The 15347-nt window shown below is 39.0% G+C and overlaps 3 protein-coding genes across 5 annotated transcripts in view; 2 read left to right on the top strand and 1 right to left on the bottom strand.

Moving 5' to 3' along the window:
* The first annotated feature begins 207 nt into the window (after nt 1–207).
* Nucleotides 208–1759, top strand: LOC148722032 (uncharacterized). Its single transcript, XM_088736566.1, has 2 exons — nt 208–442; nt 542–1759. The coding sequence occupies exons 1-2, from the start codon at nt 332–334 to the stop codon at nt 1604–1606; spliced, it is 1176 nt and encodes a 391-aa protein (XP_088592692.1). The 5' UTR covers nt 208–331; the 3' UTR covers nt 1607–1759.
* Nucleotides 1760–2350: 591 nt separating this feature from the next.
* Nucleotides 2351–5002, bottom strand: LOC111333415 (uncharacterized). The gene is made up of 3 exons (XM_088736565.1): nt 4531–5002; nt 3572–4424; nt 2351–3119 (listed from the first exon to the last, which is right to left on the bottom strand). The coding sequence occupies exons 1-3, from the start codon at nt 4760–4762 to the stop codon at nt 2351–2353; spliced, it is 1854 nt and encodes a 617-aa protein (XP_088592691.1). The 5' UTR covers nt 4763–5002.
* A 7756-nt stretch (nt 5003–12758) lies between these two features.
* The window catches only part of LOC111329717 (uncharacterized), an 11005-nt gene continuing 8416 nt past the window's right edge, over nt 12759–15347 (top strand). The window contains exons 1-3 of one of the 3 annotated variants that reach the window (XM_088736438.1): nt 12770–13426; nt 14131–14205; nt 14368–14460. In XM_088736438.1, coding sequence (XP_088592564.1) covers nt 13397–13426; nt 14131–14205; nt 14368–14460 — 198 coding nt within the window. In that variant the 5' untranslated portion in view covers nt 12770–13396. Of the gene's footprint in view, nt 13427–14130; nt 14219–14367; nt 14461–15347 lie in introns of all 3 variants that reach the window. The other 2 variants (XR_015992585.1, XM_088736440.1) reach the window with 2 other exon arrangements.

Here is a 15347-nt window from a genome sequence, read left to right as displayed (position 1 = left end):
AAGATGGCGGACCAAGTTTCGAACGTGAGTAATTGTCCAAGAAATAAAGACTTTTATTCTTGATTTTTGAGCAAGAGACGGTAATCTTTGGGTTAAATTAAATTATATTTCTATGCTTTCTACACCTTATATTCATAAACAATCTTTCAAATATAGAGCAATAAAGTCCCTCTCATATCTTTAACCCCACTTACTAAGATAGCTTAGAACATAGTTAATTGAGGGGACTGGTTATGAAGCTCGGCGAAGAACAAAGGAGAGAACAAAGGCGCCTGAGTTTATGTTGCTTTAGCCCGTCACGTGACATTGACCGTGCACATTCCAAAACAACATGGCGGACGTGAACGATCTCTTTTTATTCGGAGACGATTTCGATGCCATTATTGATATACTAGAGGCTGAAGAAGTTGTGCAAGAGCAATTTAGTGAAGCAGTAAATGAGGTAAGATATAACAGTGTTTGATAATTCTTTATAAGGGCAGCTTTGGACTTATTAAGCGGGTCAGTTCTAATCTCGAAATATATGTGCTTTCGTGAATAGGTCCAAAACAGCCGACTAATCTGCGACCTTTGCAAGAAAACGTACAAGAGCAAGGGAGGTCTGAAAAGGCACACATCTCTAAAGCACCAAGAAGACTCTGCGAGACAGGATGAAGAAAAAAGCGAGACTTTTACGGCTGAAATCTTGGCAAATATGGTCGACGAAGTGAAGCTCAAACTCGCTGATAACAAGGTTTTCCCAAAAGGCTTAAGGGACGAGCTTAGATCGTATGTTTTTGTAAAACTTGGGGAACAAACATTGGAATTCTGTGAACTCCGAAAGACTTATGAAGGTTTAGTTAAAAATGGAGATGCTGAAAAGTTCTACACAAAGTTCTACTCAGCTGTGCCACTGAATGCCATGAAGTATTTCGAGGGATTGTCACGAAATGCAGCTACACTGCTATCTACCAAAGTTGCTGATCGTATGTTATCATACAGTAAAGAGAAGGCTGCTACGAGTACTCCTAATTTAGAAGCTACAAATGTTCCATTATTAGAGCAAGAAATGGCTGGGCTGCAATACCTTGGAGGTTATGTGCTTCATAAGTTACATAACAAGCATGTCAATTCAAAGATCTCTAAATCAGCAGAAAGTGAACAAGCGATTTCTTTACTGAAGGCTGGGAAATGTAAAGATGAGGCTGAAAATGTTAAAGACACTCAGAAACTCATTAACTGTTTGAATCGTGGGGGTTTGTGGAGTATCACAAAAAGTGCTCAAACAACATTTTTAAGAACAGAAAACTATTTTAGGGCTGCCACAGCAAAGTCTGGCTTACAGAGTATTGACATCAACAGTATCATAATGAAGTCTATTAATGATGTTGCAACAGTTTCAGCATACAACACATTGGTGTCTGATTCTGAACTGGTCATCTGTAAGAATGTTGGCAAGGACGTATTACAAAATATTGTTAGCTTATTTGTGAGAGTACGTTCCTTTTCTTTTGCCAAAGATGTGATACAGAAACATAAAATGAAAGCAAAGCAAGTTAAGGCTAAAGCACTTCGCAAGGAAATCACGAGAGCCACTAACGATTGTGGAAAAGAAAGACAACCTTAGATCAGTTTTAAAATTTTTGAATAATATTGAATTGTTAAAGTTGCTGTTATCTTACACGGCATGTGTTGAATGTAAATACCCTATCATGATGTATAACATAGTCAATAACTATGGACTGATCAAGCACCAAAATAATTTAATATGACAAACACAGGTTTAAAGCTTTGGATATTTTATTCTGAATCTTCAATAATATATATATATATATTTAACAGTTATTACTGCTACCATATAATGCAACTGGCATGCTTGTTTCTTTAACAATTACAAAGAGGCATTGACCATTCAAGTTAAACAAACCACTGAATACTGCAAATTAAGACTGAATGCTAATGCAAGTATGAAAATGCAATATTTTTGAGGCAAAATTATTGTTTCAGGCTTAATAATATACCTGCAAAAATGTCTGCATGCTAATTGGCTTAGAGCATGTCAAGTAATCCCAAACAGTGCAGAAAGTTGAAATTGAGTGCAGAAAGTTGAAATTAAATTTTTGTATGTATATTATTAACAAGTAATCGCATGTTTTTTTCGTGCAATTTGGAATAAATAAGCACTCGCAAATTTTTCAAAGTCTACAAATTGCACTCGCTCGTGCAATTTTGTTAGTTTGAAATTTACTTGCGCGTAGTTATTCAAAATTGCACTCAAAATCATGCGATTACCTCTCCATATTTACATATTTGTAAAGCATTTTGTGTCAATAGTAATGATATCTTGCATGGTTTTAGAAAAACTACATAATTACTGTTTACCCCTTTTGCGTAGAGGGTCATTAGAAATGTTATCCCATGCTCTGTTCTTATCTTTTCGACCGTGTGTATTCCCAGACTGGCATGAAATTGCTCGCTGCATCCTGATTGTGTTATCATTGTAGCCAAATATTCTGATATCAGGATTGTCACTCCTTCTGCCCAGCTTTCTTTGGTTGCCAAAATACTCCTCTGCAGGATCCTGGCAGAACCTTTCAGTTAGCACAAAGTCCATGCCTTCGTTCAACAGAAACCTTGTTGCTTCAACAACTGAATGGGTGGTTATCTTAAGGCCTTCGTGCGTCTGCCATGATAAGAACATCCTGCTTCTTGCATTCTGTGTGAAGTTCCCCGGTCTGTCTTTTGTGCTCTCCTTCCAGGCACTTAGATAATCAAGGAAATCTCTCTCAAGCCACAGAAATCTTGGGTCATCAATGGATGTGTATGGTGCAAGGAGTGGCTTTCTCTTTCTCAGATGCTCCGTAGTACTGCGAACATTAAGGCAATCGAAGAATTGATCCATCATCTTACACAATCTTGCAGTCGCCGCTGTATCAGGGGTGCTGTAGGCCGTCATCACTGCTGCCACTGTTGCGCTTAGAACCTGAGCAGCCAAATTGACTCGCATGCAAGAGTAGGAGCTGAGTTTGATGTGCTCGTAGGTGATCTTGGGTAAAAGCTTCAACCCATTCTCTGCATCTTGGTAGTACAGTTGTGCTATGTGCTGCCATAAAACATATAGGCCATCATTCCACATATACCTGGGGAAACCAAATAAATAGCAATCAGTCAAAAAGTGACATAAAAATTATTTTATATCTTACAAAATAATATATGCTTTAATAAAAATAAAATAATAAATATAAAAAATAGAGTAGAAAAATATATGTGAAGAAAATTTAATTTTCTGACTCATCTTTTTCAGAGCATCTGAGAATTTTTAGTGTTATATATACAGTCAAACCCCTATTAAGCGGCCAGTTATCAAAGTCCCAAATTTGTTGTCAGTATAATACTGTAAATGAAACCCCTATTAAGCAGCCAACCCTATTAAGCAGCCACTTGACAGGTCCCCGAAGGTGGCCACTTAATAGGGGTTCGACTGTATTTTCATTCAAATTCAAATGTAGCTGGAATGGAATGTTGGCACATTAATAACAATGGATGACATCAGCATGAACAGCCCTTTAAGTCATGATATTATTATAATTACCTAGAACATTTTCCAGAACCAGAATGGTGTAGACAATTTCTTGTGGTCTTCATGAGATGAGGAGCATCTGAGAAGAAATAGATGTATCTGTGCGGAGCATACAAGTTGGTCGTACGGTAGCAAACATCTTTCCCAGCATTGCCATCCAGATCTTCATGCATTCTATAGAACCTTCTGTTAGGAGATGCGCCATCAGAAGTTGTGCCAATCACCCACAGGTTACATGTCATCTCCAGTATGCCTACAGCTTCCCAGAAGAGTGGCATCAACTGGTCAGCTGTAACACCATTAGTAGCAAAGTATGCAAGGTTGAACTTCAACTGTGTGCAGACCCCTCTGTCAATGGACAAGGGATCCACAACCCTGGGAATTATATGGGGCAACACATTTCTAGTAAATACATTCGTCTCTACTCCAGGGCAAATCAAACAACGTTCCACATGTTTCACAAGGTCCGATGCTGTAATGTTGTTTATGGACCTAAAGTTTTTAGTGTAAAGTTCATGGTCTTCAGGTAGTAGCCATCCGTAAACAAGAATAGTAAAACCGAGGCTGTCATCGATTACTATTTCGAGCTCTGGAATCTGTAACGAAGGCAGAATTTTCTTTAAGACAATCCTGTCCTCGAGTTCTTGTTGAGTCCACTCACTGAGAGTTTTGAGGGACTTGACACGTTTACACAGGTCTCTAAAATTCTTGTAGTATCTGGAACAACTAGTAGTCTCCTCGACAGTCACTACAACTTTTGGCGGCCTTCGAGTCGTCTTGTCCGTTTCGTGGCTTCTCTTTGGCATGTTCCGAACAGGTAGAGCCCCAAACATTGGTTTCTTCTTTGTCATTTTCGCCGTTTGAACTGGAAAAGTAAGAAAGATCATTAGAATGAAGCCCAAAAGAACAACAAGCTACCCCACTATGTTGTCATGTTACGATCAGCTTGTTTATCATTTGGCATTACTTACATATCTCTATGTCCTCAGGAGCGAAGTGCTTCTCGCATGTATAAACTCTGTCACCATCAATCTGTTTCTGGAAATCGCTATCAACTTCACGAGTCTTCTTTATCTCATTTAGCCACTCCAGTCTCCACTTCTTGTACTCGTCGTTTCTCGGGAAAGGCAGCTTCCAAATCCCGATTCCTTTCGTCCTTCTACACGAGCCACAGCCGAAAACCGCACAGTTATCGCCAGGCATTTCGCAATACACAAACACAAACTACTTCTCTAACTGTTCAACACCTGTGTGACCAATAAATCTTTTCCAATACGCTCTAAATTAACTTTAAGCTTTCACCGTTCGAGAACACGCGCACAGGCAAGCGACGCCATCTTGAAAATGTGTGCACGGTCATTGTCACGTGACCTTTAAAAACGTAAACAAAGACATAGTCCTTTGTTCTTCGCCGAGCTTCATAACCAGTCCCCTCAATTAACTATGCTTAGAAATATAATTTAATTCAATCCAAAGATTACCGTCTCTTGCTCAAAAATCTAGAATAAAAGTCTTTATTTCGTGGACAATTACTCACCTTCGAAACACTAGCGACTAAATACAGGAATGACTCGTTCCTCTGACTAAACCATAGTCTATTAACTATGGACTAAACTCATTTAGTCAGTGCAGACTCAGTTCAGGTGGACGACTAGAGACTGGAGCCATTCCTGTATTTCACCGCTGTCAGGAATGGCTCCGACTCATGCGTTTATTAATTTCTTTTTCTTTTTCTTTTTGGCGAAATAAATTTTAAACTGAAATAAAATCGAAAGAGCTTTTTATTAAGTTCTTCTTAAGTTGAACATTACAATGCTTGTGAATGGAGCCCTCATAAATTAAGACAGGGCCATGTGATGTCTAAAGTTTAATGCAGCAACTGCATGTCACGTTTCGAAAATCACGCAATGTTACGTGACGCTCCGACCGATATTTTTAATTTACAGTATGCTCTGCTGGAGAAATATGGCTTGGCCGCAATCAAGGGAGTTTTCTTCGTGGAACATTGACTGGCAAGAGTACCATATCACCCCATATGTTAATTATGCATTCAGACTAGTAGACTTTGTTTTTAAAGCTTTGTCGTGAAAGACAAAGAAGTGGAATGCATAATTAATATATGGGGTTATATGGTACTCTTTCCAAATTGACTTTCTGGGAAAATTGTTCACATGAAAGACAAATCCATTCATCGGGCTCCTCATCTATTTTTGCACAACACCGAAAGGAAGAAAGTCGCGGATTACTTTAAATTCGCTTGGCAATTTTTAACAACTCTGCTATACCCGAAAAAAGGAAATACTCACGTGCAAGGAGTTAAGATATAACTTATTAACTTTTACTATTTTTATCATCCAATTACAGGTCGGAGCCATTCCTGTATTTAGTCGCTCCAGTTGGAGCGACTAAATATAGGAATGGCTCGGATCTTTGATCGTTCCCCTGAACTGAGCCCAGACTGACCAATTGAGTTTAGTCAGAGGAATTTGTCAGCGGATAACTTAGTCATCGCCGGATCACCGTTGAACGACCCCGCAGAACAAGAAAGGCCCTCCCCTCGTTATGTACGTAACCATTTCTTGTTTGACACATCGGTGTTTTCGCTCGCATTGTTAGTTTCACTGTTCCGCTTGGAGACACACGGTTAAACAATACTCACGTGCAAGGAGTTAAGATGTAACTTATTAACTTTTACTATTTTTATCATGCAATTGCAGGTCGGAGCCATTCCTGTATTTAGTCGCTAGTCTTCGAAACTTGGCACGCCATCTTGCTATAGATGTGACCACGTGCCAATGGTCGTGGGGCTACGGGAGCTAGTAATAAAATTATCGCGCGATAATATTATCTATCGCGGGATAAGTTGATCTATCGCGCGATAAGTTGTTCTATCGCGCGATAGAACACTCCATCGCGCGATAAGTTGTTCTATCGCGCGATAAGTTTTTCTATCGCGCGATAAGTTTTTCTATCGCGCGATAAGTTGTTCTATTGCGCGATAAGTTGTTCTATCGTGCGATAAGTTGTTCTATCGCGCGATAAGTTTATCTTTCGTGCGATAATGTTGATTGCAAATTTTTTGAATGAATGGACTTAGCAAAACTTATCGCGCGATAAAGTCATTAAACTTTTTGTAGGCGGATGGCCCTTGAGAGCCACCATAGTGTTTTGAGTCAAGAGAAAACATCTGGCTTAGTCACATGCAGCATAGTTCTGTCGCTTAAGGTGTATTTTCGCCGATAAAAAAAGGAATCAAAGACACTAAACCTCAAGGGCGGTTTCAGCTATGGAAACGAGTAGCTGTACGACGGATTTGCTTTGTTTCCATAGCTCAAACCGCCCTTGTGCCATCCCAAAATCGGTTTCCAGTTCCGGTATTGGAAAACATTTCGCGCTCTTTTTCAAATTCACCAGAAAACAATATTCTGATGTCTTAGTTTCTTTAGTGGAGTATATTTGGGCAATGGCAGGCAATGCAGATGTTGCATCTCATTTATCGGAAATTTTCGATGTACATTTATCCAGCAAGTCCGGTTACGTTTACCAATCTTAAAGTATCATGTATTACATAACAGTTATCTCTGAAAATAAGTTGTGGCTACCGCTAGTTTATTCTAGATTCCAAAAGCTTTTGCGTGAGTCTGTTTCTCATCGGAAATCTTGAAGTCCAAGCTGCAAACAACAACAACAACAAGTTTATTTGGTAAGGCAGGTTACTTAAATAGGCAAGACAAGAAGTCCTGATGTGGACCTGCAGACTAAATTAACATTATAATCACAATTTGGACAGGAAATCTATAAATATAAAAATTCAAAGATACAAAGTGTATCAAAATACTGTGAAAAAAAAATACTTTGACAGCATGACTTGTGCTTATCATTTCTTTACTGACTGAACACTCTCTCGGGAAGCCTATTTAAAAGTTTTTGGAAGTCAAATTAGAGTAGTTCTATTGTAACTGGAAGACTTGACTTAAGTAGAAGTGGAATGTTCAGCTTCCATTTTCAAAGGCTTATTTTATTGCAGGTCTCACATTTCCATGACTTGTTAGATTCTACAGCCCAGGGTGGTATGTTAACAGACTTAAGGTGCCAGCAGTCATTGCAGTGGTGACATTGTACATAGGCGTCACCAGTAGGAGGAGGTATGATTGATATGGCACGCGGAAGAAAATTCAGTGGTAAACAATAAATACACTAGAGTGTTTATGTCTTGGAACTATCGGTCTGATAGTTGTCCCTTGGAAATTTGATGTTCTTAAATCTGGCATATTTGTTTTAATAACATCAAATTTCTGTGGGGCAACTATCAGCTGATAGTTCCTTGACAGAAACTCTCTATTGTTTAAATATCCTCCAGCCAGACCATAGAAGAGGTATAGAACAGAACTTTGACACACCAGACCCTCTATAGAATGAAACAATTTCCAAAGTAGCACTTTGAGGAGTTCCACTCTGCTCTGAATTTTCTACTTGAGGAGATGTATTGATATGTGAACTCCAGTTCTTGTCTTTTTTTTTAACTTGTTTACTCTTAGTGCCACAAAATAAGTGTTTTAAATTATTTTTAAATATTCCTTTTTGGATTTTAGTGTTCCTTGCACAAGTACAACTTACAACCAATGACATATGAATTAGAACAAGAACAAATGACACTTGAATAAAGTATTCACATACTATTTGCTTGTCAATGATTATTTCTTGTTTTATTTCTGTTTAAATGAAGGTGGGTGTTGTTTATCACCTCCTCCTCCCCCTCCTCCCCCTCCCCAGAAAAAAAATTGAAAAATTTGTGGGAAATTTTATCATGATTAATGACTACTGAGTAACCCATACCCCTCCTGCAGTTTCATTTCTTTTCTCTTTTGTTTCCAAGCTTTCTTCCTGTCTTTTCCATTTCGACAGTCAAAATTTTTTTGCCCCAAAGCAAAATATGGTATGGCATCAAATTTCACTTTTTGGTCTTCCCACATGACTTTGTATGTTGTAGCTGATGGGTCTAACACAGAACTATAATTTAGTGTCTGCCAACAAGTGATTTTGTCACTGGGTATTCTTATCCCTCATAATGTAAATTATAACCCAGTATTGTAAAGATCATATCAGAGAGTTTGTTGAAACATGTACAAGGTCTGTTAAGCCCAGAGGGGCTTATGGAATTTCAGACCTCATTGATGGGGGGTTTATTTGAAGGGGAGTAATAGTGAGGGGAGGAGCATGGAGGGGAGGGAGGATGGGTGCTTCGATTGTAATCTAAAAACTAGCTATTCATCTTAAAATATATCTTTTTTTCTAAAAGAAAATTAAAATGTAACAGATTGATTGGTGATGTATTGTGCTGTTCGTTCTCCCAGTGCCTTTGTAGAACTAGACCAACTGAGGATTTAGTTGGTCCGCTTTTATAGTAAATAGATTGGAGAATATCACAGAATGTGGCTTATTTGCACCGTCAGACTTACCGATACTCCCAAAGGGTGAGTTTGTACACAACTCCCATTCTTTGACAGTTTCGTCGATCTTGTAAGATTGGTAAACGTAGCCGGACTTGCTGGATAAACGTACATCGAAAATTTCCGATAAATGAGATGCAACATCTGCATCGCCTGCCATTACCCAAATATACTCCACTAAAGATACTAAGACATCAGATTATTCTTTTCTGGTGAATTTGAAAAAAAGCGCAAAATATTTTTCCAATACCGGAACCGGAAACCGATTTTGGAAGGGCAGAAGGGCGGGTTAAGGTGGCTCGTACTAGTTTCCTCACGAGGGGAACTTATAACTCTTGCGTCACGCGCGAGAGAAACGTGCGAAAGACGCGCGAGATTAAGGAGGCTCGAAAGGGTTTTTTGACCGCGGGGAGAATGGATTCCAAGATACACGCAAGCTTATTACTCGCGAGAGAAATAAGCGATGGCGCGCGATCAGATCCGCGGGCGAGTTGTAAACAAACATGGCCGCCATGAGCGTTTCAAAATTGCCGGGTACCTCTAGCACTATTGTTTCCAGCGGAAGTGGTTATTTGAGAAACAAAAATGGAAAGTTTACCTCTTGAAAGCAGGTAGGAAAATGTTCGGATGGCAGGGTTCTTGCCGAAAGTGGTCAAGAAATTTTATTTAACAAGCTAAAGGAGGATGGTGAAGTCGACACCCCATCAATAAAGTCGTGTCGAGTGCATTCGGTAGGTCTTAGTTTGTTCCGCGAGAAATTTAAGTGGATACCTCTGAGTGCTACGATTTGTTTCGCATTGTATTTGAATCCTAATAAAATGAAATGACCGAGAACTTTCCTAAACAACTCACTGGAAGATGAAAAGGAAAATGAAATCATTGTTGGATCCAGGATTGTAAACATTGACAGTTTTATCAACAGAAATGGAGAAGTGTAAATGTTGCTGTAAAAATAAACATAATTTTCTGTAAACAAGGGATCGTAAAAATGTAGATGAGACTTTAAATTAATTCTAATTAACAACAGACGGTAAAATTAAAATAAAATCATCTTAAACTTGTGAGAAAGATTGTTGATATTTCCCTCGATACACTGTAAATTACAACTACGAAAAGGCAAACTCGCATTTGTTAAGAAAGGATTGCAAAATTTGTTTTGTTTTCCATTTAAAATGGAATAATGAAAGTTCACGGTTATGGCAGTGGCAAAGAGAAAAAGAGGAAAAATGAAGCCAAGTCTTGTTCATACCTCTAGTACCTCGCAAATTATAGAAATTCGCGAAATCTGCGACGACCAACAAATTACTGACGTATACGAAACCCTAATTTCCATTGAGTTTGACGCTCATGACAATCTGGAAGACGTTAAAGCAAATTCTTTTCACTACAAATTATTTTCACTCCTCCACTTCAAATTGCACATGAACAATAATCAAATCGGTCAATCATGGTAAATGCATGTGCATCGCTGAATGAGGCCTTCGATCAAGCCATCTTCTCGGAACAACGACACGATACCATCCAGACGTTCGATGGAAAGCTTCATCTTTCGACAAACATGGTCCAGAAGCTGGCAGATGCTGGTTTGTCTCATGTTACACTACAATCTGTTTACGAGAAACTCAACATTACCGGCCTCAATGGAGTACTGGCAATGGCGCCATCTGCAAAATCAACTTGTCGTCATATATTAAATTCCGCTAGAGAATTCTTTCCGGAGTTCATTTCCAACTGTCGTAACAGTAAGCAGTCTGAGTCTCAAATGATGACTTATTTTTCAGGATGTAAAGATGAAATACACAATTTAAAAAATCGAGTTTTCAGATGGGATTTGAACCCACGACCCTTCGTGATCTAGTCGGATGCTCTTACCACTGAGCTACAGGAGACTCTATGGTGAGCAAGGGTCAACTAGTGGGTATTGACTGGAACCGCATCACGCGGCTACACAGCCAAACATCAGCTAGCGCATAGAAGCTCACTAACAGCATCACGCTGTCACATTAAAGCATCACATGCATTAAAGCATCACATGCAGCCAACCAGCCTCCAAAGTGAGCATGTAAAAATGAAATAAACAATTTAAAAAATCGAGTTTCCAGATGGGATTTGAACCCACGACCCTCCGTGATCTAGTCGGATGCTCTAACCACTGAGCTACAGTAGACTCTATTGTGAGCAAGGGTGAATTAGTGGGTATTGACTGGAACCGCATCACGCGGCTACACAGCCAAACATCAGCTAGCGCATAAAAGCTCACTAACAGCATCACGCTGTCACATTAAAGCATCACATGCATTAAAGCATCACATGCAGCCATGGCCAACCAGCCTCCAAAGTGAGCATGTAAAGATGAAATAAACAATTTAAAAAAAAATCGAGTTTCCCGATGGGAAACTCGATTTTTTAAATGAATCCATCTTCAGGATGAACGATTTTTTCCGTTCTGAGGGCATCCATCGATTAATCGCGCGGACACGAACTCGTCCTCGCGAAAATGAGCCTGTGAGTCAGCGGTATAGTTAAAAACGCGTGACCGGTTATAAAAGGGTAAGCTAGAATTGCAAAAACCGGAAATAAACCTTACTAAGTTGATGAACTAATATCTCGAAAATTAGTTCGGTGACCTACCCTGATCTTTTGTATACAAATTATTTACATCATTACGCATTCCTGAAGAAAATTTAAAAAAAATTTATCTGGTGGAAATTTTTTTACATTTTAAAACAGCATTTTCCTAAATAATTCAAGTTCTACAGGGTAGTTTTTTTTTATATCACGTATACAGGTAGAGAATGTGATGACGTTTAAGAAATTTGAAAAAAAAAAACTAAGTCACCGACTTGGTTTTTGAGATATCTGTCAAAAACTGAATTTTAGAGGGTCTTTTAGCACTACTGTACTGTTGCTATGGCAACAGATAATGCCTGACGAACCCCCTTAAAAGATTGCCCTAACATAGTGTTAAGCATATGTCGAGTTATTATCCTGATGATAAGTTTGACAGTCCTGATATCTTTTACTGATTGGCGCTTGCTGTTAATTGTTGAAAACCCTTTCGAGCCTCCTTAAAAGACGAAAATTTACAACAAAGACGGCGATGCGAGGATTTTTTTCTACTTTTGTGAGAAGTTCACCTAAGAATGCGTATTTGATGTGATGAGCGGGCACTGTAAGTGCAGGGGATAGAAACTAAGATGAAAAGACGATTTTCGGAGAAGTAAAGGTTACTTTACTTCACATCTAAAAGAAATAATCAACCGGTATGAAATCTTGCGACGGCGAAAAAAGAAGAAGTCAAGTGTAGAATAATCTACCTGAAGTGGAAGAAGACTTTGAAACTTAAAGGAAAATAATATGATATAGCCAGAAGTCGTGTGTAGGATTTTTAAGATGAGCCTGGGAGGCTGTCTTTGACAGCTGTTTAATGATTTTCTTAGCAGTAAACGTCTCTAAACATCAGATCGTAGGCGCTCGCGCGAGCACACGCGATTGTCAGCGGTAGCTTTAACAGATCGTGAGCAAATGTCGATCTTTTTTAATCCAGATTTTTAAATGCGCGAGAACGCGCGTGGAAATTGCTAAACTCACGAAAGCTATTACATGAAAACAAGTCCGGCGACCCCTTCTTTTTATTGTTCCAATATGATAATAAATTCGAAAGGAATCATCAGAAAAAAAACTAGAAAATTCTACGGAAGGAAATTTGCGACGTGTGAAAATTATCTTTTTTCTAGATTTTCTAAAATTCCGCTCCGTATAATTTTTTAAAAATTTTTGTGCATTTTCCTTTTCAAGTGCCAAAAGCAATCACTGAAAAAAATCACGGGGTCACCGGGTTAGCTTTCGAATTATTTAAGCCACAAGCTAAAAATTGCGTCTGAATAAGCCTATGAAAGCGTTGCCATGGAAACTGCTAGTGACGAAATGACATCTATTTTTGGATAACCAATGATTATATAATTCAACCCCGTAAAAGTGTTCAACTGGCCTTGGTCAGTCTTTCTGTTGTATTCTTTCAAAGTTACAAACCATCAAAAAGATGAAAACCGGTACGAGCCACCTTAAGCTATGGAAACAAAGCAAATCCGTCGTGTAGCTACTCGTTTCCATAGCTGAAATTGCCCTTGAGGTTTAGTGTCTTTGATTTCCTTTTTTATCGGCGAAAATAAACCTTAAGCGACAGAACTATGCTGCATGTGATATTTACTAAGCTAGATGTTTTCTCTTGACTCAAACCACATACGAAGTAGACTTAAAACTTGCGCACAGCAAAGAACAGGGGACGTTCGGAGTCGTAAATCGTCCATCGGTAGTTCGGCGCTAATTATATTCCAGTGATTTAATTTCAATCCCAGGCACCTCACGTCCAAGGGCACTTTGAGATATGGAAACAAGTCTTTACCTGGGGGGAAAGGTGAGTGCGAGTGTTGTGTAGAACTTCTTGAAAATGATGTAAATGGAATGTTATCGAGAGCTTTTTTCGCCTATTTACATCTTGACGAACTTGTAGAAATTCTTGTGTGTATTAATAGTCGAAAAAAATAGTTTACGGGCGAAGCTATCGCAAGACTTTTTTTATTTTGAGCGATCGACTGTTTTCGCAGTGTTGTTACAGTGCAGTTTGTTCATTTACAGGATTCCTCGTCAAATAGAACAATCTTATTGGACTTCGGAAATGGACTTCGCTGTCGGATACCGCTATCGGGTTTAATACTCAAATAATCAATCCATTATTGCATTCGTGAAACGGCTAGCGGGTTCATTAATCAAATGATCAATTCATTATTGCGTTCTTGAAACGACTAACGGGTTCAATATCAATTCGTTAATGTAATCTTGAGGGGTACGCTTCACTTAGTTTGACTGTAATATGTTAGTTATTGCCGTTAATGGATTTTACACCCAAAGTCACACACAGTACGCTTGGGCCGCCTGTGAGTTGACCGGTAACACAACACGTGTTGCAAAGAAGGTCGCCAAAACGGCGTTAAATGGGCCGTAAACGACAAAGAAGGTACGGAAAAAAGGAAAGGAGACTTCATACGATATATTCCTCGCTTTTATTTTCCTTTCTAATGTTTTCCTAATTTTTTTTTCATAATTTTTCCTATTTTACAGTTGACTGTTGACACCGCAGGCGTTACAAAGCAAGTCGCCAAAACAGCGTTAAAACAACCATTGGCAACAAAGCGGGTACGGAAAAAAAGTAACGAGACTTCGCATGTTTTATTCCTCGCTTTTATTATCCTTCTAAATTTTTTCTTAATTTTCTTTTTAAATTTGTCCTTTTTTTAACGGCCCACACGTACGCTTGAAATTCGATCTCAATATGTTAGTTATTTACCGTCAATGTAGTTTACATCCCAAAGTCACACAGTACGCCGCCTGTGTTCATATGGCCTTGGAAGACAAGGCAAGCAAAACACGACAGCACAACAACAAGGCAAGGTAAACTTGTAGGTATCGAGCATAGTTTGTGAAAGACATTCAATCTTTGTACTCGACTTCAATGTATCAAGAGGTTTTTGAATTGATATTTGCTGAAAGGTGACCGTGGCCTATCCAAACTCGAAAAATTATAACATTTCGGCGTTCTCAAATAATCGTTACTATGAAGCGGCCTTTGTGTGTTTCGTGAGTCCTGACGTGACATTATTTTACGGGTACGAACACTCTTTATTTTATCCTTACGACTCGTTTTTTATTATTGATATTTTATTTTACCCTCAGTCTGCAATTTACCTCAAGCCTGCAATCTACCTCGAGTCTGCAATCTGCAGTCTGCATCTTAACCTCAGTCTACATTTTACCCCCGGTCTGCAGTCTACGCATCCTCGGAGACCCAGGGACTGTGAGTCGATTTCAAGTTAAGTGCAGAAGAGCCCCTGGGGACATTGTCTAACAAGACTAGTTCCAAACGGTCGCAGTCGTTCTGGCATCTGATTGGTGCCAGAAAATCTTTGTGTTCTTCTGCCCAATCAGAGTGAAGTGTCCTTTGGAGTACTTTCGTGTGTTTTAACACACACATATACAACAAGCTCTGTTGCTCGCTATGTTTATTTGGGCCGTGCGACGAAGCTTTGCCCGTGGTGAAAAGTTTCAGTCTCAGCACACAATGTACGTAAGAGAAATCGATCAGATTGTCCGCGAAATCTTACCGGAATTATACTGAATACTTTCGCAGGTATCACAAGAGAACGTGTTTTAAAAGTTTGCGAGGTTCGTATAAAACATGATGGTTGCAAGCATTGATATGTCGCTTTAAAAGTTAGATGAGATGTAAGCCTAAATCTCTCAAGTTTTTTTGTATAATTTGCTGTAACTGAAACTTTTCC

Source organism: Stylophora pistillata, chromosome 10 (genome assembly GCF_964205215.1).
Source record: "Stylophora pistillata chromosome 10, jaStyPist1.2, whole genome shotgun sequence".
NCBI classification, from domain to species: Eukaryota; Metazoa; Cnidaria; class Anthozoa; order Scleractinia; family Pocilloporidae; genus Stylophora; species Stylophora pistillata.
This window is presented reverse-complemented; position numbering and strand designations above follow the sequence as displayed.